The 26,338-nt window shown below is 38.6% G+C and overlaps 1 protein-coding gene across 3 annotated transcripts in view; it reads left to right on the plus strand.

Moving 5' to 3' along the window:
- The window catches only part of dnmt3bb.1 (DNA (cytosine-5-)-methyltransferase 3 beta, duplicate b.1), a 141,139-nt gene extending 124,356 nt beyond the window's left edge, over nucleotides 1-16,783 (plus strand). For 2 of the 3 annotated variants that reach the window (XM_051950175.1, XM_051950174.1), the window contains exons 12-22: nucleotides 17-96; nucleotides 4,077-4,189; nucleotides 4,270-4,453; nucleotides 5,562-5,646; nucleotides 5,728-5,873; nucleotides 7,069-7,159; nucleotides 8,585-8,733; nucleotides 9,247-9,332; nucleotides 9,431-9,551; nucleotides 9,633-9,751; nucleotides 11,366-16,783. In XM_051950175.1, coding sequence (XP_051806135.1) covers nucleotides 17-96; nucleotides 4,077-4,189; nucleotides 4,270-4,453; nucleotides 5,562-5,646; nucleotides 5,728-5,873; nucleotides 7,069-7,159; nucleotides 8,585-8,733; nucleotides 9,247-9,332; nucleotides 9,431-9,551; nucleotides 9,633-9,751; nucleotides 11,366-11,507 — 1,316 coding nt within the window. In that variant the 3' untranslated portion in view covers nucleotides 11,508-16,783. The remainder of the gene's footprint in view (nucleotides 1-16; nucleotides 97-4,076; nucleotides 4,190-4,269; nucleotides 4,454-5,561; nucleotides 5,647-5,727; nucleotides 5,874-7,068; nucleotides 7,160-8,584; nucleotides 8,734-9,246; nucleotides 9,333-9,430; nucleotides 9,552-9,632; nucleotides 9,752-11,365) is intronic. The other variant, XM_051950176.1, reaches the window with a different exon arrangement.
- The last annotated feature ends 9,555 nt before the right edge of the window (nucleotides 16,784-26,338 follow it).

Genomic DNA, 26,338 nt, shown 5'->3' on the forward strand with positions numbered 1-26,338 from the left:
CTCTGTTTTCTGGCAGATTTCTGCGTCTCCTGTGGAAAGATGAGAGCAGCAACCTTCCACCCGCTGTTTGAAGGAGGCCTGTGCCAAACGTGCAAGGTAGAAAAAAACGCTTTTAGTTCACAGCCATGTCCAATTTTATCCTAATAAACACAAATGTAAAGAGGAGCGACAGCCATAATATTGAATATTCTCCTGTAATCTCCTCAGAAGCTTGATGAAAAGATTTTTTATTGTCTCTAAACAGAAGCCAGAAATGATAAAAGCCACAGCTGCACCGCGTCGGCCGTTGATTTGGTTTAAAGCTAATATTTGATTAAAGTCGTAAAGCTTCATGTCAAACACATAAACCTGTTTGTTCTCATTTTATCAGCAGTTTGAAGCTTTTGGGAATAAAAACAAATAATCTCCGTCTGATTTTTAGCAGAGAAAGACGACAAAATCATAAAAAAGTCTAAATTCTCTGATTGCAGATTCTTAAATGTGAATATTTTCTGGTCTATTTCCTCCTCTGTGGCTGTAAACTGAATTCTTTTGGGTGTTTTCACCATTTTTCGACTTTTTACAAACTGAACAACTAATCGATTGACCAAGAAATGTGTCAGCAGATTAAACGTCAGGGATAGTTTGAGATTCTTGCTTAATTTTCAGTTTTAAAATCAGAAAAAAATTATAAAAAAATGCAAAAATGCCACAAAACATGCCAAAAATGCCTCAAAAAGATAAAAAAACACCACTAACAGATGCAAAACATCACTAGAAGATGCAAAAATTACCCAAAAAGTTGTAAAATTGTTGATAAAAGATCCAAAATTACCCAGAAATAAGAAATCTGCATTCTTTGGTGCAATAAAACCCAATAATCGTGGAACCAAGCACTTTGCATTTTGACTTTTTAGTTGCACAGTTTTGCCCCTTTTCTCTTCTACCAGCAGGATTTACACGTTATTTTGCGCGTTCTCTTCCTTATTTTGCTTAAATGCAACGTGTGCGAGCCACTAGATGTCTTTAATTTCCTCGTCTATCAGGAGCTGAGAGGAAGTGCCGCAGAAAATGCACAAAATTAGTAAAATAATATTGTTTTTGGAGCTTAAAAGCGTGTAAACATGCTGTCGGAGCCCCAAAAATCACATTAAAACCTGTAAATGTGCAGAATATGAGCTCTTTAAAGGGCCACAAGCTAAAAACGGTGAAAACCGTCGCTACATGGGACTGAACGATGCAACAAATGTTCAATATTTGTCAAAAGTAGGACCGAAAAGACGAAAAAAAATACAATTATGAAGCAATAAAAGTGGATTATTTGCCTGTGTTTGGTTGCATTCTTGTATTTTGACTTTTTAATAGTCTTTTTAGTTGCAGGATTTTCCAACTTTTTTCTTCCATCAGCGTGTTTTGCACTTTATTTTGAAATTTATCTTCCTTATTCTGCTTGAATGCAACATGTGAGCTACTGGATAGCTTTAATTTCCTCGTCTATCCATCTTACTATAAGCTCTTGGAAAAGTTTTCATTCTTGTCTCTGGAGATGCTCCAGATGGGAGCACGTCCAACCAGTAATCTTCAAGACAAAAAACAGTCAGAAAAAAGTCACTTTTAGGCTCCAGTTGAGTCATTTAGTTTCAAAATGTCCTTTTCTTCAGCAGCATTTGGATCTAAAACTGCTTTGTCTCAGCAGAGGGCTTTTCCCAAGAAGAACGCTGCATGTTAGTAAACATAAACCAGAACAATATAAAGTAGAAGTAACAAAACTAAAGCTCTGAACCATTAAATGTGGGCTGTGATGGTTCAGTGAAGCTCAGTAAAGAGCTGCCGGTTCTTCCTCCTGGGTCAGAGTCCAGTCATCCAGCCTGAGACGCTTCGTTCCTGCTTCTGTTTATTAACACAGAGCGTCTGGTAGCTTCTTCCTGGGAAAACCCCTCCACTGAGCACAAAGTGAAGAATACCATGGAAGAAATGAGCTGAAAAATCAGGTTCAGGTCACACTGCAGTTTCTCTCAGTCGCTTTGGTACATTTCTCCAGTCATCCTCATCATTTGCAAAACAGGAAGTGCATTTCTCAAAACAATTCATACAAACAGCAAAACACTGTGGATGACCTGCAAAAGCCAGCCTCTTGCTCAGAATCCTCAGTTCATCTCTACAGTAAACATCTGTCAGTGAGCATGTCAGTGCATCAGAATGAGCAGTAATGGTGTCACTGTGTGGATAAAACAGTCTGTTTGTTCAGTCATGTTGTCATTCTAACAGTGTTCTCTGGAGGGATGTTCTGATGGAAACTATGGCTGAAGTTTTGATGACATTATTGAAAATGATAAGTTACACCTCAGTGTATGTGGGAGATTGATTGTAAGAGACTGGACAAGATTCACATTTAGACTTCTACTGTTTGTGTTGTAATCTGTTGACAGACCACGTCATTGTGGTACAGAAAGGAGAACAGAGCTGCACAGCACAAAGAAAAAACAAAACAACAGTAGAAATGTGAACAGAGGACAATCTCCTGAGGGAAAACTGTTCATGCAGTGCTGCAGGAATTCCAGTTCAGTCTTCCTACACCTCCTGATGTTCCGTCTGTTGGGACACAAATTCTCATCCACATCATGAAGATCTTCTCCTCCATCTTTGAGCGCTTTCAGAAAACTCTAACCCTTCACACATTTCCCTTTTTAGAGAAAGTCAAGATTCACCTGAGAGTAATTTACCAATTCAGGACAGATTTAGAAAAAAAAGTCTAAAGGAAATGTATAGAAACATCCTGACATATTCTGACAACTTGTTCAATCATTTTTCATGTAAAGACTGATGTGATGAACTCATGATTAAATGTGGTGGAGGGTGAGACTATTCAACAGAGACCCGTTAGAATACATTTAGATCTACATGACATGAGCAGCTGATGATATAGGAAACAGCAGAGAATAATATAGAATCATTTCATGGATGGACCAAAGCATTTGCAGCTTGTTCAAAGTGATGAACACATTTATGGGATTTCTACACCACCAGCTGAATACGTGTAGGTTACCATGACTACACGATGCATACAACATGTGATGCTGTAACGACATTTTAACAGGTTTACAGATGAAACACTTTCCCTCAGCTGGGAATATGGATGCTCAGAAAGAATAGTCAGGAAACGATTTGATGAAAAGAAGACCAAACTCTGAACAGAACCAGGTTAGCTCCACACCATCTGTTACCATGGAGATCTAGCGCCACAGCATCAGTTACCATGGAGATCTAGCTCCTCAACATCAGTTACCATGGAGATCTAACTCTACAGCATCAGTTACCATGGAGATCTAGCTCCTCAACATCAGTTACCATGGAGATCTAGGACTACAGCATCAGTTACCATGCAGGTCTAGCTCTACACCATCGGTTACCATGGAGATATAACAGGTTAAACCTTCCTGGCACTGGAAACTCAGACTTTCAGATCAGCTGCTATCAAACTAATCTGCATTTTTAGTACAAAATCACATGAAGATGTTTTTATGTCTGGTCCTGATTTCTTTCTATTATGTTATAAAACTGATTATTTATTCACTTTGATACAATATCATGTTTAAATATATTAGGTTTTATAAAATGCAGCTGCAGTGAGTTAAGTAAATTAACACACGATTAACTGTTTTCCCCTCATTGTTCTCCATTAGTTTGTGTTTCATCAAAAACAGTCTAATAGTTGTTTCCAGAACTAGTACTTGGTCATATTTTTGATTTATTATTTATTTTTGTGCAACAATTCTAATATTTTTGCTGCTTTAATGCTGTAAATGTCCCCACAGCAATGTTTAATAAAGGTTTAAGTTATCTTAAAACGACCTGTTGACTGAAGCAGCTGCACATGATGGATTTATTTAGTGAAGAAAAAGAGTCACATGATGCATTTAAAGCCTCCTTCTATGTGAACAAAGCAGTACACAGGTTGATGACCTTCTGACTGGGGTTCAGGTTTTGGGGAGCTGAAAGTGTGGATACACTGAACCCGCTTCATCCGTCTGGGGCGATGTTTTCTTTCTCTGGACATGTGAATTTGTGTAGTTCAGTTCTTGTTTCTGTGTTTTCAGGACGTCTACCTGGAGATATCCTACATGTACGACGACGACGGCTACCAGTCCTACTGCACCGTCTGCTGTGGAGGACGAGAACTTCTGCTGTGTGGAATCGCCAACTGCTGCAGGTCTGACCTCCACAGAGCACTAACCCCCAACTCCAGACCTCTCCCTCCTCCCTCCTCCTGACCTCCTCCTCCTCCTGCAGGTGTTTCTGCGTGGACTGCCTGGACATCCTGGTGGATCCGGGGGCGTCCAACATCGCCCGCTACCAGGACCCGTGGCGCTGCTACATGTGCCAGCCGCTGCTGCAGTACGGAGTCCTCAAACGGAGACACGACTGGAGCCTCAAGCTGCAGGAGTTCTTCGCCAACGACAAGGGACAGGAGTTTGTGAGTCCATTTCACTGTCCTACAGAGATTAAACGAACTTTTAACAACCTCTGTGTGCAGAATGGGAGCAAAAACATGAATATCCATCAGTTTCTGCTTTGAATTGTTAAATACTAGATGGTTCAAACCTCTACAAATTATTGATGAGGTGGAATATAAAAAGGAAAAACTCTCTTCCGATAAAATATCACAACAAAAACACAAAGTAATTACAAGAAGAGTTGAAATTACAACAAAAAGTCACAAAAATCACTTTTAAAAGATGAAAAATCACAACACAAACACAAAATACCTACATAAAGATACAAAATCACTACAAAAGAGATGTAGTTACAACAAGTCATAAAAACACAACAGAGGAACACAAAATTAACACATGAAGATATAAAGTCATCACAAAAAGATGCAAAACCACAGCAAAAACACAAAATAATGAGAAAAGGGGATGGAACTAGAACAAAAACTCATAAAACAACAACTAAAAAGTGCAAAATCAGAGCAAAAACGTTTTCACTTTGATTTCTGGAGAACTTTTAAATGTGTGCACATCATGAGGAAAACAACGAGCAGCGGCCTGCTGGGCTTTTAGACGCTTTTTTATTTTGCATTTGGCCTTTTTCTTTCCTGTTGACTCATTTTTCAGTGCAACAGAAAGTGAAGTCCTTCAGAAAACAGCACTAAGGTGGCTAGCAGGAGGGAGAACTAAAAGCACGTTCTATCATAAATGATTAAAAAAAGAAAAAATGACAGTTCAATTTCTGTTTAAAATTAGAATCAACATGTAAATAATGTCATAAGATTTGGGATTCAGAATATGAACACATGTAAAGATGTTCTATCATATTTCACAGCATGTTGCTAATAAAATAAACAGATCTGCATTATGTAACAGCACCACTGCAAAAAATGGACTTTTTCTTAATTTTCCAATTTGATCTTGTGGAAAAAAAGCATCACAAAGTGAAAGAGAAAGTTCCTAATAACTCACTGTTTTAGAATATTTCTGTTGATGAAAGAAAGAAGCTGGAGTTTCTTTTTAACAACCACATGTTAGAATAACGCCAATAAACCTGAATAATCCTAAAATGTGACTGTGTTTCTGTTCCAGGAGAAACCAAAGATTTACCCAGCAGTCCCTGCAGAGCAGCGACGGCCAATCAGAGTCCTCTCCCTGTTCGACGGCATCGCCACCGGTGAGGACGAGTTCAGAAACAGTGACGGTCAGATAGGGAATAAACCTGGACTAATGTTCTGTTTCCATGTTCCTCTCTCAGGATACCTGGTTCTGAAGGACCTGGGCTTCAAGGTGGACCAGTACGTGGCGTCAGAGGTGTGTGAGGACTCCATCTCTGTGGGCGTCGTCAGACATGAAGGAAAGATCCAGTACGTCCACGACGTCAGGAACATCACCAAGAAAAACGTAAGACGGAGAAGTCCTCTTCCTGGGAAAAATCACAAGAAAAACACAAAATTACCACAAAAAGAGGTGAAATTACAATAAGAGCTTGTAAAATCACAATTAAAAGGTGCAAAAGCACAACAAAACACAAAATAACCACAAAAAGTCACCAAATCACTATTAAAAGATGCAAAATCCCAACAGAGGGATTCAAAATCACCACATAAAGATGAAAAATCCCAACAAAACGATAAAACATCACAACAGAAACACAAAATAAACTACAGGAAGAGGTGAAATTACAGTAAAAACCCACAAAATCTATATTCAGTGGAACAAGATCACCACCGAGATGCAAAATCACAACCCAGAAGCTGAAAACTGACAAGAAAGACAGAAAATCACTGCAAAAACTGGTGAAATTACAACAAAAAGTCCAAAATCACTATTAGAAGATGCAAAATAACCACTGAAAAATCCAAAATTACAACAGATGGATACAAAATGACCACAAACAGATGCAAAATCACAACAAAAAGACGTCAAGAATAAGTCAAAGTAGATGAAAACTGACAACAAAGACACAAAATAGCTACAAAAAGAAGTAAAATTACAACAAAAAGTTGCAAAATCACCATTAAATGATGCAAAATCAGAACAAAAACAAAAAATAACTGCAACAAGAGGCGAAATTACACCAAAAAGTTGCAAAATCACCATTAAATGATGCAAAATTGCCACTAAAAGATGTCAAGAGTAAGTCAAAGTAGATGAAAACTGACAACAAAGATACAAAATTGCTACAAAAAGAAGTAAAATTACAACAAAAAGTTGCAAAATCACTCTTTAAATTAAAATAACCTCTGAAAAATACAAAAAGTAACTACAGAAGACGTGAAATTACAACAAAAAGTTGCAAAATCGCTGTTAGAAGATGCAGAATAACCACTGAAAAATGCAAAATCATAACAGAGGGACACAGACTTCAGACATTTTTTAATCGTTTTTAAAGATTTGAAACTTTCTTGGACAAAACAAACCATCTGAGAATATTAAGTTTGGCTTTGAAAAGTTATTTCTGCCTAGTAATCCCTGTAGGAGGCCTGTAAATCACTGAAAACATGAAATATATTATCATTATAGATGCTAAAGCCGTTTGTTGGAGCTGCTGCTGTTGCTCCTCCGTCTAACACAAGGTGGCGCTGTTGTCTCTCAGATCCAGGAGTGGGGTCCGTTCGACCTGGTGATCGGAGGAAGTCCCTGCAACGACCTGTCCATCGTCAACCCCGCTAGAAAAGGCCTCTATGGTAGGAAGCTTCAGAACTGATGCTATTTTAACGTCATTATTGGTTCATATTTACCTCAAAGCTGTTTCTCACATTTACACAACATGTAAAAATAGTCTGCTTTAACTGTTGTGGCACAAAAGAGTCAATATTGAATTAAAGGAGAAAATTTCTGAAGAGGTTTTGCAGCTTTTACTGGTTAATATGTCTGTTTTAATTGTAATATAAGGCAGGATTTATGGAAGTACGTTTTATTTCCAAAAGTCAGCATCTTTCATGAATCAGCAGCTTTTAACATCTCTGAGCTTTTACTTTGAAAGTGTCTCAATCAGCCAATCAGCTGTGAGTGTCTGGTTGGTTGCAGTGAGCAGAGGAGGCAGACTGAAGATTAGACCCTCGAACAAACGATATTTTCATGTCCGCTCTGTTTTCTTCAGATTTGGTGGCAGCTTAAAGAGACTCCCCGTTTCTGCTTTTAGAGCTCAGATATAATGGGAGTCAATGAGAGTTTGGGTCGACACTCTCTGAGCTCTGAGGGGATTTATGAAAAAACTAGAAATCCTACAGCCATGAAACTCACACTGGGAGGAAGAGGACAAATATATCTACATTTATACGTAGAAACTGTTCATGTAGAGGAGAAACTGTGAGAAGGAGACGAGGTTAACTGCACTTTATCCACAAAATGTTTCAGGTCAAAGTTACAGTAGGTCAAGAAAAACGCAGGTTTTTCAAAAAAATTCACAAATTCTAAATTGCAACTGCGTTAAAACCATAACAGATATATAAACACAGATTTAGATGAATAATATTCACATCGTTGTGACTTGCTCAAACCTTAACTGACATTTCCACTCTAAAATCTGACAGAGCTACAGGAGTCCAAAGATCAGTGGTTCTGGTGATTTTCCAGCCGACTTCCTCTTCATTTTAATGGGGATTTTTAGTACAATTTTTTAAGAATTTAGTAAAAACCGTGTGATGAATCACTACCTATGTAGATTACAATCAACCATAAGAAATTTACTTCTAGAGAAACATTTCAAAACGTCATCTTGGGGAAGCACTGATGGACATTTTTGCAATTTTGTGCTATTTTATTGACCAAAAAAACTAACAGATTAATGGTGAAAATAACCGACAGATGAAAACAATCCTTAGTTCCAGCCTTAATACTCAGATTTGGCATCATTGGTTTAAAAAAGTCATACTAAACCTTTTGCCATGTTGTAATTTAATAAATATGTCAACAAGCTGGACTTTTCCACCCATGATGGAAGACTTTAGCTAATCATCCAGATGAGAGAGTATACACACCACATCAGTGGTTCAATCCCTACGTAGGTCCATGAACGTCGACTCTTGGCTCGGCTATCTTTGCTCATCTGGTTTTCAGCTTTGATTAATGGGATTTTCTCGACTTTTGGTGGTGTTTTGTTTCTTCAGAAGGCACAGGGAGGCTGTTCTTCGAGTTCTACCGTCTGCTGAGCGAAGCCAAGCCCAAGGAAGGGGAGGACCGGCCGTTCTTCTGGATGTTCGAGAACGTGGTGGCCATGGGAGTCAGCGACAAGAGGGACATCTCACGGTTCCTGGAGGTGAGTGGAGGCAGATTATCAGCTGGAGACAACTACTGTTAGCAGGGTATTTCTCAACATTTCAGCATAAGGTAAATTTACGTTGGAATTCTGTTTCTTCACAATCCATTGTGGTGTATAACCAGTGAATGTAGGCAAAGCCGTCTTCTCCGTATAGTGCCGCATGATGACGTATTCATCCGCTCTACTTCCCAGCTGGTTCCCACACGTAGATTGTTTTAATGTTGCAAATGATATGAATGATGGAACAAGACCTCCTTAATAAATTTATGTGAGATGGCAACATAACCATGAAACACCGTAGGCCGAGGATGTCGTACTTTGGACCCAACTGAACAAACCTTTCTACGTTTAAGCAGCTAAGCAACAAAGAAACTGTCGATTCAAGTTTGAATTTACCCTCTGCCACCGACTTCCTTCATTTTTTTTTGTGTGAATGAGAAACTAAAAAGCGGAAAGTGACTATGTTGTTGCATATTTGAGCTTCTGATAACCGCTGAGGTGTTTCTTCAGTGTAACCCGGTGATGATCGACGCCATCGAGGTTTCCGCCGCCCACCGAGCTCGTTACTTCTGGGGGAACCTGCCGGGGATGAACAGGTAGGCAGACGCCGACAAACACCGCAGCATCTGAGGCTAAAGTCTGCTCTGGAATCTGCACGACAACCCAAACTTGTGTTCTGTGTGGAAACTTCTAGCGGATATGGGCAGTGTGAAGGACTAAATACGACAACGCCTCCTTGTTTCAGGCCTCTGTGTGCTTCGGGGACAGACAAGCTGGAGCTGCAGGACTGTCTGGACCACGGCAGAGTGGCAAAGGTCACTGAGCGAAGCAGATTCTTCTGGCAGAACGTGGCCTTTTGGTTGCATTTGTCTGACGGTGCCTTTGTTGTTTGACAGTTCGGGAAGGTTCGTACCATCACCACTCGAGCCAACTCCATCAAACAGGGGAAGGACCAGCACTTTCCAGTCCTGATGAACGGGAAGGAGGACATCCTGTGGTGCACGGAGCTGGAGAGGTGACAGTCATTGCTGTGGCTTTTTGTGTCATTTTTGTCTTTGCGTGGCATTTCTGCATCTCTTTTGCATCTTTGTGTCATTTTTTGTCATTTAATGTCATTTTTGTATGTTTTTGTGTCATTATTGCATCTTTTCATTTAACTTTTGCATCTTTTCATGTAATTTTTATATCTTTTTGTGTCATTTTTATATCTTTTAGTGTCATTTATGTCTTTTTGTGTCATATTTTCATCTTGCAGTGTATTTTTTTTATCCCCCTCCACCACGAAGGGGAAAGGGGGATATAGGTTTGGCCTCCGTCCGTCCGTTCGTCCGTGCTTCCGTCCGTCTGTCCGTCCGAGATGAAGGGGACAGCTTTTCTCGGAAACTATTACAGCTAGGATTACGAAATTTAGTGTGTAGCTTCACACCATGGACACCTTGATTTAGTTCGAAAATGGGACCTGTGCGATAATATTTAACAGAGTTATGGCCCTTGATCACTATTTTGGATATAGACTCAGACATCACATGTGGCGGGGGATATTGATGACCATGTCGTCTTGTTTGTGTTTTAGTGTCATTTTTTGCATCTTTTGTTTAACTTTTGCATCTTTTAGTGCCATTTTTGCATCTTTTCATGTACTTTTTATGCCTTTTCATGTCACTTTTCTTTATTTTAGTGTCATTTTTGCACCTTCTAGTGTCATTTTGTCTTTCAGTGTCATTTTTGCATCTTGCAGTGTAATTTTTGTACTTTAGTGTCATTTTTGTGTCTTTTTGAGTCATTATGGCATCTTTTTGCTTAACTTTTGTATTTTTAGTGTCATTTTTGCATCTTTTAGTGTCATTATTGTGTTTTTTGTGTAACTTTTGCATCTTTTAGTGTCATTATTGCGTCTTTTCGTGTAACTTTTCATCTTTTAGTGTCATTATTGCATCTTTTCATTTAACTTTTGCAAATTTTCATGTAATTTTATGTCTTTTTGTGTCATTTTTGCATCTTGTAGTGTTTTTGTATTTTCGAGTCGTTTCTAGATTTGTTCATTTTCAACAACAAATCCAAAAGCCGCTCATGATTAGTTCAGGGACTGTTGGAGAGTTGAAAATTTGACGGGCTTCTTCTTTGTTCTGGCTCTGGTAAATGGTGCTACATTGCCTTTTTTCTTTTTCAGTAATATTCTTGTCAAACCCGTCAGCAGGTTTTTAAGTTTTAAAACTCAGAACTTCTGCTTGATTTGGAGCCGTCAAGAAGTTTAGTGCCACATATGAGTTTAAATCTTTAGTTTTTGTACAAAATCAGATCTTTTCTTTTCTGTAATGAGACGTGTAGAACAAAAGTGATTTTGAAGAAATATCTCCATTTTTTAGCTTAGATTTGGTTGTTTTTGTCTGATGAAACTAAAAATATGAAATAATTAGTTCAATGACTGTTGGAAATCTGAGAGTTCTTTTTTCTGGCTCTACTAAATGGTGTTCGGTTATTTTAAAAGCAAAAAAAGGCAACAAGTCAGCAGGTTTTAGAGTTTTAAAACTCATAACTTCTGCTTGCTTTGGGGAATTTAGTGCAACATTAGCATCCAGATCTTTGTGTTTTAGCTCTTTAGCACTGTGATTTTCATCCCTTTCTGCAGGATCTTCGGCTTCCCGGTTCACTACACCGACGTGTCCAACATGGGTCGCGTTGCCAGGCAGAAGCTGCTGGGCCGGTCCTGGAGCGTCCCCGTCATCAGGCATCTGTTCGCGCCGCTCAAAGACTACTTCGCCTGCGAATAGACGATGCCGGCTGCAGGTTTAGTCGGGAGCTGCAACGTTTCTCCAACTTTGGCAGCAAAAAGCCAAAAAAAAAAATCAGTGAAAGTAGCTGTTAGTTCCTGGATTGTGGTAAAAAAAAATGCACTGCAGCTTAAACACACACTAACACACGTAGAGGGAAGGTAGCTGCTTCTCACTGTTCTATCATCCATCACACAGTCTGGAGGGGAAACCAGCAGCTTCACTTCAACATTAAGACTGATTTACTTCTCCTTTTAAAGCCCTCAGAAGGTTTTAAGGTTTTAAAGCTGACACCAGCTAGTAGCTGCAGAAAACAGAGCTTTTATTGGCTTTTCTAACATTCGGTTGCTAAAGCGATGATTAAAACGAGCAGCGAAACACCAAAGTCCGCTGACGTCGAACTGCGACTGAAATCCTTGGGTTTCATCGATCGATCGATCTAGAAAAGTCAAAACTTGATGTTGGGTTTTTGGTTTTTGCTCCAGATTCTGAGATAAAACATTTCAAACACTTGAGTTTATCTTCGTTTTAACTGAGAAAAATCAACAGTGGTGCTATAAGAGGCTGGAATTTTAGTACAAAAGGCTGGATTTGAGTTTGATTTAGAAAGAAAACGCTGGATTCTTTGAGAAAACCGACGAAAGAAAAGCCTCGATCAGTGGAGCAACACTGGAAATACGACACAGGACTTTAACTGACAGGATTTTTACTTTTTTATAAGCGAAATAGCTTAGTTTTTATTTTTTAAAAAGAGAGAAAAAACTTGTTTTTATTAAAGATTCTATTTTTTGTGTAGATAGTGTGTGTCCCTGATAGCTACGTACAAATACTTGAAACAAGCCAATGCAAAAACGGAGAGATGCTGAATTTATGGTTTGTCAACCAGCTGAGGATAGAAATGAATCCCGCTGTCGATGCTTTCTGGTTTTTACTGTCGTCTCCACACAGCTGGACAGAAGTTAGCGCCACTCCAGGACTGAGTTTGTGGTTTTACAGCCGTTTCTGTTCGAGAAAGACAAAAAAAATCTTTGGAAAACACTGAATATTGGTGTAAAGGAGCACTGACTACTTTTAAGATTGAAAAAAGAGAAATTTTGATGAGAAGATTGAAAGAAAATGATCTCAGTGACGCTGGTTGAGCTGTGTTCAACCAGTTCAGGTATAATTATGGTCTATCTTCTCCTGGAAGCCTGAATAACTGACTTTTAATGTTCCAAAAAATACTGTTTTAGTCCTTCTCAGTAAATAAATAGCATCTGAAAGATAAGATCAAATATTTACAGAACTTTCTGCTAAAACACTTTATTTTGGTGCCAAACTCTAAACGCAGTCCTTTGAGATATCTTTGTTTTTATGATATTTTTGGTAACTGGAAGACTTTAAATGCTGTCGTACGAAAAGCAGAAGCAGAAATAGACAAAAAACAGATCAGTTTAAAGTTATAATGTGGAAAGTTTATCGTTAAAACCAGATGTTTTTCCATATTTCTATTGTGACACAAGCAACTTTTATTGTTATAAAACATTTTATCATGCCAAACAACAAAAACAAGACACAGAATAATACAGAACAACAAAAACAAGACACAAAATTACTCAAAACAACAAAAACAAGACAAAATTACTCAAAACAACAAAAACAGGACACAAAATTACCCAAAGACAACAAAAACAAGACACAAAATTAGTCAAAACAACAAAAACAGGACACAAAATAATCCAAAATAACAAAAACAGGACACAAAATGACCCAAAACAACAAAAACCGGACACAAAATTACCCAAAACCAACAAAAACAGGACACAAAATGACCCAAAAACAACAAAAACAAGACACAAAATTAGTCAAAACAACAAAAACAGGACACAAAATTACCCAAAGACAACAAAAACAAGACACAAAATTAGTCAAAACAACAAAAACAGGACACAAAATTACCCAAAAACAACAAAAACAGGACACAAAATGACCCAAAACAACAAAAACCGGACACAAAATTACCCAAAAACAACAAAAACAGGACACAAAATGACCCAAAACAACAAAAACAGGACACAAAATGACCCAAAAACAACAAAAACAGGACACAAAATGACCCAAAAACAACAAAAACAAGACACAAAATGACCCAAAAACAAGACACAAAATGACCCAAAACAACAAAAACAGGACACAAAATGACCCAAAAACAACAAAAACAAGACACAAAATGACCCAAAACAACAAAAACAGGACACAAAATGACCCAAAAACAACAAAAACAAGACACAAAATGACCCAAAAACAAGACACAAAATTACCCAAAACAACAAAAACAGGACACAAAATGACCCAAAACAACAACCAAAACATGACACAAATGACCCAAAACAACAAAAACAGGACACAAAATGACCCAAAAACAACAAAAACAAGACACAAAATTACTCAAAACAACAAAAACAGGACACAAAATTACCCAAAACAACAACCAAAACATGACACAAATGACCCAAAACAACAAAAACAGGACACAAAATGACCCAAAAACAACAAAAACAGGACACAAAATTACCCAAAAACAACAAAAACAAGACACAAAATTACTCAAAACAACAAAAACAGGACACAAAATGACCCAAAAACAACAAAAACAGGACACAAAATGACCCAAAACAACAAAAACAGGACACAAAATGACCCAAAAACAACAAAAACAAGACACAAAATTAGTCAAAACAACAAAAACAGGACACAAAATTACCCAAAGACAACAAAAACAAGACACAAAATTAGTCAAAACAACAAAAACAGGACACAAAATTACCCAAAAACAACAAAAACAGGACACAAAATGACCCAAAACAACAAAAACCGGACACAAAATTACCCAAAAACAACAAAAACAGGACACAAAATGACCCAAAACAACAAAAACAGGACACAAAATGACCCAAAAACAACAAAAACAGGACACAAAATGACCCAAAAACAACAAAAACAAGACACAAAATGACCCAAAAACAAGACACAAAATGACCCAAAACAACAAAAACAGGACACAAAATGACCCAAAAACAACAAAAACAAGACACAAAATGACCCAAAACAACAAAAACAGGACACAAAATGACCCAAAAACAACAAAAACAAGACACAAAATGACCCAAAAACAAGACACAAAATTACCCAAAACAACAAAAACAGGACACAAAATGACCCAAAACAACAACCAAAACATGACACAAATGACCCAAAACAACAAAAACAGGACACAAAATGACCCAAAACAACAAAAACAGGACACAGAATTACCCAAAAACAACAAAAACAGGACACAAAATTACCCAAAAACAAGACACAAAATTACTCAAAACAACAAAAACAGGACACAAAATGACCCAAAAACAACAAAAACAGGACACAAAATGACCCAAAACAACAAAAACAGGACACAAAATGACCCAAAAACAACAAAAACAGGACACAAAATGACCCAAAACAACAAAAACAGGACACAAAATTACCCAAAAACAACAAAAACAGGACACAAAATGACCCAAAACAACAAAAACAGGACACAAAATTACCCAAAAACAACAAAAACAGGACACAAAATTACCCAGAACAACAAAAACAGGACACAAAATGACCCAAAACAACAAAAACAGGACACAAAATTACCCAAAAACAACAAAAACAGGACACAAAATTACTCAAAACAACAAAAACAAGACACAAAATTACTCAGAACAACAAAAACAAGACACAAAATTACCCAAAACAACAAAAACAGGACACAAAATTACCCAAAACAACAACCAAAACAAGACACAAAATGACCCACAACAGCAAAAACAAGATACGAAGCAACAAAAAAGCAACCAAAACAAGACACAAATAGACTCAGAACAATTAAAAAACAGCAAAAACAGGACACAAAATGGCCCACAACAACAAAAACACAATAACACAATAAAACTTAAACTGTCATGTGAAATGTGAGGAAATATGGTTCAGAGAACAGATAAATACACAAATAGCATCATTTAAAGGATCAGTGGACGCAGTAACGGCAGAATCTCAACCCAAACATGAGGCAAAATGTCCAATCAGACCATTTAAATCACCAGTTTTCTCAATTTATTCATTCTGTGTATCATTATAATACTCGTTATAAGGTGCTGTTTGGTTCAGAGAACAGACAAATAGAAAAATAGCTTCATTTAAAGGCTTCATGGACACAAAACTTGTCCAAATAAACATCCATCATGATCAATGGCGGCAGAATCTCAACCCAAACACAGAGCAGAACACCAAATCAGACCATTTAAATCACCAGTTTTCCTCATTTTATCCATTCTTTCTGCGAGTTATACCGTAATAACATGAACCGTATCTCACTATGCCAGAATAAAAAGAATGTATTTACACCATGATAGGCTCATACTGCTGTTAAAACACTAAAGTTTCCACATTATGATGTAAAATCGATCCGTTTTTTTTTTGTTTTTCCGCTGTTGGCTGTCACCAAATGTAAAAGTTCATTACCTCAGAGCTCCTGTGAATACTTACTGTAGCCGTCTGCTCCCGTTGGCCCTGTCTGCGTACAAATAGCTCCTCTTTATCACTGGATCTTTGTGTTTTGTGTACTGTATCAATAGAAAGTTTACAGAACTACTTTTTTTTAACACAAAATGCACAAAAGCTGTTTTATTTTGATGTTTAAATGAGCGGTTCAGTTAAAGAAAACTCTTCTATGGTGCTTCAGAGACCTTTAAAATGCCACCAGGAACCTTTTTCTTATTTGATTTTCAAGTCCTTTAAAAAAACCAAAAAGTAAGTGTTTACATGCTTCATTAAAACTGCTGAACCTGTTGAATGTTTTGCTTGAAAATTTAAAAAAAAAAACTTTCTGTAACTGCTTTTTATATTGGATTTCTATGATAGTGTGTTTTAACTGAAATGTGTGATGTTTTAGTACGATATAGCTCACATTAATCAGTAGGTTTTGATATCTCGTGTTATTTCTGAGTGTGTTTTTGTAGGTTTGCGTGTGAATGAGGACTCTGTTTTCACTATAAGCTTTTTGTGCTGTTTTCAGAATCACATCTTCTGCTTTTATTGACCTTTTTATGAATCTCAAGTTCAAAAGCATTTCAAGAGAACAGATTCTTTGCTATTTTTATACTTTATTTGTATTGTTAGAGAAAAATATTGCTGTTTTTTATGTTTGTGTACTTGTTATAGCAGCCTACATAAGATTTTTTTACTCAATAAAACGCTAAAAAACAGGAGTCCTGAGTGGAATCTGTGTGTTTGGTCAGTTTGGGTTTGTTTGTAAAGACCAGAAACAGTGAAAGTAAGGGCGACTTTATTTATACTTAATCCACTAATTTGCTTAAGTTGTTCTATTAATTGATCAGTAGTGCAACGATGGCACAAATACACCAATCAGACGTACCGTTCTGACCAGTGACAGCAGAAGGGAATAGCACTGTGTTCATCATGGCTCTTATTGTTGCTGGGCTGCATGTATCAGGCAGCAAGTCAGCATTTTGTCCTCAAAGTTCATGTTAGAAGCAGAAAAAATGGTGAAAAGTTAGATTGACAACTACAGTGATGGAAAAAAGTGTTCAGACAGCCTTAAAATTTCTACACAATCTCAAATATCATGAAATATTTGTGGAAAAATGTTTTTTTTCTTGAATAAAAGGTGAGGCTTCATTAGACAGACAAACAAATACAAATAACATTTTTTGACAAGAAAAACTAACAAAAGACACTCACTTCTACCAAAATGGACCAATATTCATTTTTCTTATTCATAGGGAGCCAATCAATTTGAAGTTTTTACTGGCTTTCTAAGGATTTGTTCAGTATTATGGCTGTGAGTGTATTAAAAGAAATTGCTCTTGAAGACCTCAGACTGACTCTCAGTGCAATATTTCACACATGTACAGTGGGTACGGAAAGTATTCAGACCCCTTGAAATTTTTCACTCTGTGTCATTGCAGCCATTTGCCAAAATCAAAAAAGTTCATTTTATTTCTCATTAATGTACACTCAGCACCCCATCTTGACAGAAAAAAACAGAAATGTCGAATTTTTTGCAAATGTATTAAAAAAGAAAAACTGAAATATCACATGGTCAGAAGTATTCAGACCCTGTGCTCAGTATTGAGTAGAAGCACCCTTTTCAGCTCGTACAGCCATGAGTCTTCTTGGGAATGACGCAACAAGTCTTTCACACCTGGATTTGGGGATCCTCTGCCATTATTCCTTGCAGATACTCTCCAGTTCTGTCAGGTTGGATGGTGAACGTTGGTGGACAGACATTCTGAGGTCTCTCCAGAGATGCTCAATTGGGTTTAGGTCAGGGCTCTGGCTGGGCCAGTCAAGAACGGTCACACAGTTGTTCTGAAGCCACTCCTTTGTTATTTTAGCTCAATCAAACTTTATTTATATAGCACTTTTCATACAAACAGAGTTGCAACACAAAGTGCTTCACAGATTAAAAACAATCCCACTCCACCCACTAACCCGTCTTCCACAAACCCAAAGATATAAAAAAAAAAAAAAACACAGTCACACTATAACACAGTAACCAGACCCCCCCCCCCCTCGCCCTCAACCATACACTAATGCAATGAATATTAAAATATAATATAAGGCTGGGCAAAGATGAACCAGAAGAGGAAACGCACCCAAGGAGCCGTCTGCACCGAGAGCAGCAGGTCGCTCATGGCAACCATGAGCGACCTGCTGTGTGCTTAGGGTCATTGTCCTGTTGAAGTTGACTTTGTGGAACTTTCTCCTATCTCCCGACTGCATCTCTGGAGCTCAGCCACAGTGATCTTTGGCTTCTTCTTTACCTCTCTCACCAAGGCTCTTCTCCCACCATTGCTCAGTTTGGCTGGACGGCCAGGTCTAGGAAGAGTTGTGGTCGTCCCAAACTTCTTCCATTTGAGGATTACGGAGGCCACTGTGCTCTGAGGAACCTTGAGTGCTGCAGAAATTCTTTTGTAACCTTGTCCAGATCTGTGCCTTGCCACAATTCTGTCTCTGAGCTCCTTGGGCAGTTCCTTCCACCTCATGATTCTCATTTGCTCTGACATGCACTGTGAGCTGTAAGGTCTTATATAGACAGGTGTGTGCCTTTCCTAATCAAGTCCAATCAGTTTAATTAAACACAGCTGGACTCCAATAAAGAAGCAGAACCATCTGGAGGAGGATCAGAAGAAATGGACAGCATGTGAGTTAAATATGAATGTCGCTGCAAAGGGTCTGAATACTTCTGACCATGTCATATTTCAGTTTTTCTTTTTAATTGCAAAAATTTGTACATTTCTGGGTTTTTTTCTGTCAAGATGGGGTGCTGAGTGTACATTAATTAGAAATAAAATGAACTTTTTTGATTTTTGGCAAATGGCTGCAATGACACAGAGAGTGAAAAATTTCAAGTGGTCTGAATACTTTCTGTACCCACTGTATGTGGTGAGTAAACTTTTTTCCACCCCTGTACAGTAGCACAGTGGTGTGGTGGTTAGCACTTTTGCCTTGCTGCTAAAAGATCCCTGGTTCGTGTCCCGGCCTTCCTGGGATCTTTCTGCATGGAGTTTGCATGTTCTCCCTGTGCATGTGTGGGTTTTCTCCAGGTTCTCCTGCTTCCTCCTACAGTCCAGAAACATGCTGAGGTTAATTAATTATTCTAAATTGTCCGTAGGTGTGGATATGAGTGTGATTGTCTGTATATGTACAATCATGGACCAAAGTATTGGCACCACTGGAATTCTTCCAGAAAATACGCCTTTTCTCCCAGAATTTGTTGCAATTACAAATGTTTTTGGTATACATGTGTTTATTTCATTAATGTGCATTGGAAAAACAAAAAAGAAGAAAAAGCCAAAATTGACATAATTTTACACAAAACTCAAAAAACTGTTGGCACCCTCAACTCAATATTTCGTTTCCACCCTTTGGAAGAAATAACTGAAACCAATCGCTTCCTAGAACCATCAACAAGCTTCTTACTCCTCTCAGATGGAATTCTGGACCACTCTTCTTTTACAAACTGCTCTCAGATTTGAAGGGTTCCTTCTTGCAACAGTAACTTTCAGATCTGTCCATGGGTGTTCAATGGGATTTAGATCAGACTCACTGCTGCCACTTCAGAACTCTCCAGCATTTTGTCTCCAACCATTTCTTGGTGCTTTCTGAGGTATGTTTTGGGTCATTGTCCTGCTGGAACACCCATGACCTCTGACACAGACCCAGCTTTCTAACTTTAGGGCCTACATTGCGCCCCAAAATATTCTGATAGTCTCCAGATTTCATGATTCCTTCACACCCTCAAAACATCTCTGAACCTCCACCATGTTTGACTGTAGGTTCTGTGTTCTTTTCTTTGTAGGCCTCATTTTGTTTTCTGTAAACAGCAGAATGACGTACTTTTCCATAAAGCTCCACCTTTGTCTCATCCATCCATAAAACATTCTCCCAGAAGGACTGAAACTTACTCAGGTACATTTTTGCAAACTCCAGTCTGGCTTTTTTATGCCTCTTTGTCAGCAGTGGGGTTCTCCTCGGTCTCCTGCCATAGTCCTTCTCATTCAGATGACGACGTATGCTCCAAGCTGACACTTTTGCACCCTGAGTCTGCAGGACAGCCTGAATAAGTGGATTCAGCATCTGACAGTGGGCAAAACATGCTGGTCTAAGTCAAAGGTCAGGTCACCCCAGATCTGTAAACATGGTCGAGCGCGTTACAGATATTGAATACTTTGAGCGTTGTAAAGTCGATGTTTAGAAAGATTTTTGTAAGAAACGGGGATACAGTGTTACCGGGAAGAGAAGAAAAAGAACTCGCGGCCCTTGCTTGGGCATTGTCATTTGCCCCAATAGTATTAACAAAAGAGCAGGAATGGGAGGCTCTCAACATTGACTACAAGTCTCTGCTTTGGATCGATATTGACGGCTGTCAGATGACAATTCCAGATCCCTTATGTACTATTTGCACAAGATTAGTACTACCTAGGGACCTCTGGTAGTTTGTAAGCTACCCCAGGACGTCTGTGCTTCTTTAAGTGCATTTGCACAGGATAAGTGAAGTCTGTATTTTACTCGAATTTACTGACATTACAGCCAGGATATGATGTCAGATCCGCTGTTGTCGCGTCCATGTGCAAAGAATAGACTGTATATAAAGATGCATACAGTATATAGTATATACTGTATATATATACACAGTCTATGGTGCAAAGTGGCCGGCCGCTACCGAAAAAAGTACCGGTCGCGCGACTAAACTTTAAATATATTAAAAACCTATGTTGTAATAGCACTATTGTTATTGTTTCGTTAGGTTTAGGCACAAAAACCACTAGGTTAGGTTCATGGAAAGCTTGTGGATCGAGTTAAAATGATCAAAAATGATCACTTTTAACATAGTATGTAGTCGTCATGGCAACAGTAAACATGTGAAAGCATCAACGTGACTTGAGAACAGCGGGCAGGGCTGTCGGGATAACGGGCTGTCAGGGCGTTTGGATTCAGCCTGTTGAAAGATATGCTTAACACACGCTGCTACGCATGTCATCTATCTCAATTTCCTTCCAAATTTCCCTCTTCTTGTTGCTTTAATTTCGCTGTTTAAATGTATGTTCCATAGATCTGTTATGTATTGGCCTACTCCTGCATTTGCTCCTAAAATGCTGTCAATTTCCACCGCAGCCTCCATAATTCAAATGAAAAATATGTTTAAGAGAAAGACGTGAAATAAAAACCAACAACAACAAAAATACCCCCCAATCACTGAGATGCAGATTCGCACGGGACTAGTATCTTCCCAGGACGTTGGTGTTCGGCGAAATATAGTAGGTAATTTGCGGGGGAATTATTACTTTACTAATTACCGACATGGCGCACTCGCACGGGATTAAGATCCCGGACCTCCTCAGCAATTATTACAAACTACCAGAGGTCCCCAGGTAATCGCGTACGAATAGGGCTGACAGCAAGGCTTTATTGGGCTTTGTTGACACAGTGGGTAGCTTTGAACTCTGACTCAGAACTTATTGACCCAGCACCGCGAATGCTTACTTATAATGCTGATTCCGCTTATTTGTGTGGAAGTTGGCTGAGGATGTTTATCCATCATTCATACTATCCTGCATTGCATTCTTTGGTCAGTTTTCCTCTTCTGCCTCCGTCCAGGGAGATTAACCATAGCTCCATGGGTTATGAACTCCTTGATTATATTATGCACAGTGGACAAAGGAACTTCAAGATCTCTGGAGATGGTCTTGTAACCTTGAGATTGTTCATATTTTTCCACAGTTTTGCTTCTTAAGTCCTCAGACTCTTCTCGGCTCTTCTTTCTCTACTCCATGCTTGGTGTGACACACAACACAAAGGTTGAGTCAACTTTTATGCATTCTAACTGCCTTCAGGTTTGATTTCTAGATTGCCAGCACTTGTTGCCACAGGTGAGTTTAAACAAGCATCACATGTTTGAAATAAAATGATTTACCCACAGTTTTAAGAGGGTGCCAACAACTTTGTCTGGCCCATTTTTTGAGTTTTGTGTACAATTATGTCAGTTTTGTTTTTTTCTTCTGCTTTTTTGTGTTTTTCCAATGCACATCAAGGAAATAAACATGTGTATACCAAAATCATTTGTAATTGCAACAATTTCTGGGAGAAATGGTGCATTTGTGAAAGGGTGTCCCCTGCCTTCCCCCTAAGTCAGCTGGGATAGACTCCAGCCCCTCCACGACCCTGATGAGGATTAAGTGATGTACAGATATTGGATGGATGGATGGATGGATGGATGGATGGATGGATGGATGGATGGAGTTTGACAAGACGACTGGGTCAGAGCATCTCCAAAACAGCAGCTCCTATGGGGTGTTCCTGGTCTGCAGTGGTCAGTGGAAAGAACAGTAGTTAAACCAGTGACAGGGTTGTAGGTGACCAAAGCTTGTTGATGTACGCTGGGGAGGAAGGCTGACTCATGTGGGCCAATTCAACAGACGCTGAAGAAGTTAAGGCTGGTTCTGATAGAAAGATGTCAGAATACACAGAGCATCACAGTTTGTTGGCCCAAGAGACCATAGCTGGTGGGCTGAACAGAGAAGAGGTGGAAGAGGAAGGAGAGAAAGTAGAACAGGATGAAGTCCAACACCAGGAAGGCAATCACAAAAATGGCATGAACAATAATGAGGAAGAGAATTACGAGGAGGCAGAGGAGGACACAACTGATCGAGACAAGAGAAACCAATCAAAGGGGAGAAATGTAGGACGGCTACGAACATTGCCAGTAGAGCCAGTCAGGTCTAAAAGTAGATCATCCATTCAGAATTCCAGTTAGGAAAATCGAGATATCTGCCTGGAAGATGATGATGGTATTCCAAACACTGTGGCTTTGGAACAGATCAGCTTACACTGTCGAAAAGGACATGACTTGTAGGGGGTATATTCTGAAATTCAGTCAGAGTGCCCATGATGACCCCCGTGGATCACCAAAAGATCAACAATGAGCATCAGAACTGGCCATGGAGCAATGGAAGAAGGTGGTCCAGTCTGATGAATCACGCTTTCTTTACAAAAAAAGAAAAAGAAAAACCTTCTCTTAAATGACTCAAAAAATATGACTTAAAAATGGTCCTCAATGGCTCAAAAAACAGGGTTACATCAAACTCTACTTGCTTTGCGTCACATTTTAGTGGTAAGAATGATTCAAAAAGACTGGACATGTGTCTAAAATGTCTCAATACACGTTTAAAATAGCAAAAAATGCCAACAATGACTGAAAATGTGTCCAAATGACTATAAATCGTCCACAATGACTAAAAAAAAACGGTTGAACCAAATTCTACTTGTTTTTGTAAGGTTTAGTGGTGAGAATGGTCCAAAATGGCTCAACACACATCTAAAATGGCAAAATTGGTCAACAATGACTCAAAATGTGTGCAAAATGACTATAAATAGTTTTTCTTTTACAAAAAAGAAAAACATGGCAATCATGCTGGCATTCCTCCTCATTTCCACTGTTCTTCTCCCAGCTGTGCACACTCCTGCAAGTATACAAACTACTAAAAAATGCCCAAAATGATCCAACTTTCATCGAGAAAATAGCCAAAACTTGTATAAAATGACTAAAACTTGCTGAAAATTATTTGAACTGGTTCAAAATGTGTCCAAAATTAGGTGAAATCTATCCCAAATTACTAAAACTTGTCCAAAACGCAATAAAAATTGTGCAGTGACCCAAAATGAATCCAAAACATGTTAATAGAAAAAAAAGGTGCAAAAATAGCATGTCCTTGTGTGCACTGTTCTGCTTATAGCTGCACACATCGTTGCAAATACACAAAACTAGACTCATAAAGTGTCCACAATGACATAAATCTGGTCAACAATTATCCAATAATAGTCCAAAATTACCAGAACGTATCTGAAATTTGTCAAAATTGTGAAATTCATCCAAAATGATTTAACTTTATTCAAAATTGATCCAAAATGACAGAAAATAAGTCTAAAATTACTCAAATGTGTCCAAAATAAAGTCTAATTGAGTCCTTCATGACTACAACGATCTCAAAATGACTCAAAATTAGTCTAAAATGGCATAAATCTTGCTCCAAATGACTTAAATGTATCCAAAATTCCTAAAATGTGTCAAAAATTAGGTGACATCTGTCCAAAATTACCTATGTTTGTCCAGAATTAGTCCAAAATAACGAAGCAATTGTCTAAAATGACTCAAAATTCATGTGGATGGTAGTTTGGGTTAAAAACAGAAGAACTGAATGAATGAGATGAAGGTGGAGAATCATCCAGATGTTTTGACTTTTGACGTTTTATAAGAGTTCTCCTGTTTCTAAGCCTTTGGAAGCTGTTTCAATTGTTTATAGCTCCAAAAATCAGGGTTGAAGTTTTTTTTAATTTTTTTAACTCAAGTAATGTCCCAGTGAACAAAACTGACAGGAGAGTCGTATGCTGGAGATAACTGCACTAACTGTACTAACCTGACACCTGAAGTGTGTCAGGTTCTCATATATGAGAACCTGACACACACACGCACACACACACGCACACACACACACACACACACACACACACACACACACACACACACACACACACACACACACACACACACACACACACACACACACACAGCAGCAGCAGCTCCTTTATTTCAAACTACCAATTAGATACTTATTGACATTATAGCGTCAGCAGCTCCTCCTCCTGCCATCAGGTAGACCTGATGTCTCCTCTTCATCAGGTAGACCTGATGTTTCCTCTTCATCAGGTAGACCTGATGTTTCCTCTTCATCAGGTAGACCTGATGTTTCCTCTTCATCAGGTAGACCTGATGTTTCCTCTTCATCAGGTAGACCTGATGTTTCCTCTTCATCAGGTAGAGCTGATGTTTCCTCTTCATCAGGTAGACCTGATGTTTCCTCTTCATCAGGCAGTGCTGATGTTTCCTCTTCATCAGGTAGACCTGATGTTTCCTCTTCATCAGGTAGACCTGATGTTTCCTCTTCATCAGGTAGAGCTGATGTTTCCTCTTCATCAGGTAGACCTGATGTTTCCTCTTCATCAGGCAGTGCTGATGTTTCCTCTTCATCAGGTAGACCTGATGTTTCCTCTTCATCAGGTAGAGCTGATGTTTCCTCTTCATCAGGTAGACCTGATGTTTCCTCTCCATCAGGTAGAGCTGATGTTTCCTCTTCATCAGGTAGAGCTGATGTTTCCTCTTCATCAGGTAGAGCTGATGTTTCCTCTTCATCAGGTAGACCTGATGTTTCCTCTTCATCAGGTAGAGCTGATGTTTCCTCTTCATCAGGTCGACCTGATGTTTCCTCTTCATCAGGTAGACCTGATGTTTCCTCTTCATCAGGTAGACCTGATGTTTCCTCTTCATCAGGTAGACCTGATGTTTCCTCTTCATCAGGTAGAGCTGATGTTTCCTCTCCATCAGGTAGACCTGATGTTTCCTCTTCATCAGGTAGACCTGATGTTTCCTCTCCATCAGGTAGACCTGATGTTTCCTCTTCATCAGGCTCCCTTTCCTAAACGTTAACCTTATCTCCAGCTGTAGTGTTCCCTAAAGTGGCAGTATTCAGGACAAGCAACAGGCTTATTAAAACACTGAAATGGTTTCATTTAGCTTTGCTTTCTTTTTCTTATTTTTTCTCCACTGACTGATGTTGGGTCATTAGAAGTTCTAGACTCATGTCCCTCTTCTTCTAAGCCAGGGGTATTCAGCTAAAATTCAGAGAGGTCCAGTCAGCAAAGGTCCAGAACATCATAATGTCTAACCTGAGTTACTGTGATATATGCTGATGTAACCTGGTAGTTTTATTAGAGTCTGCCTGTAGTCAAAAACTGACCGTCAAATAAATTCAGTACGGTTCAAAAACATTTTGACATTTATTAATAAATAACTTATATGTAACTGTATATCTTAGAATAAAGTGCAGAACTTAAAAAAGCATGACTGAACAACCTGAATCAACTTCTATACATCTTTAACAATACCTAAATCTCATAAATGTAAACATTTGAACACTTTCACATTTTTGTCTGTCTCATATCTCCCCTAATATCTCTGCAGCTTAATGGGAGAACTGAGCTGCTGCTTGTTTGAGCCGTTCTCAAAACGTATTTTGATTATGTTCATAGTTGAGAAAGCTGCCTTACAGCTGTTTGCTGAGCCAAACATGGTCAGCATGTGACCACACTCTGTCCTCCAGAGATGTATAAGGCACAAAAGACACGGTCCGAATTTCCATATAACCACTTAAAAATGCGCAAACACATGTATTAGTATGTTTTTT

This window comes from Acanthochromis polyacanthus, chromosome 6 (assembly GCF_021347895.1).
Source record: "Acanthochromis polyacanthus isolate Apoly-LR-REF ecotype Palm Island chromosome 6, KAUST_Apoly_ChrSc, whole genome shotgun sequence".
Lineage (NCBI taxonomy): Eukaryota > Metazoa > Chordata > Actinopteri > Pomacentridae > Acanthochromis > Acanthochromis polyacanthus.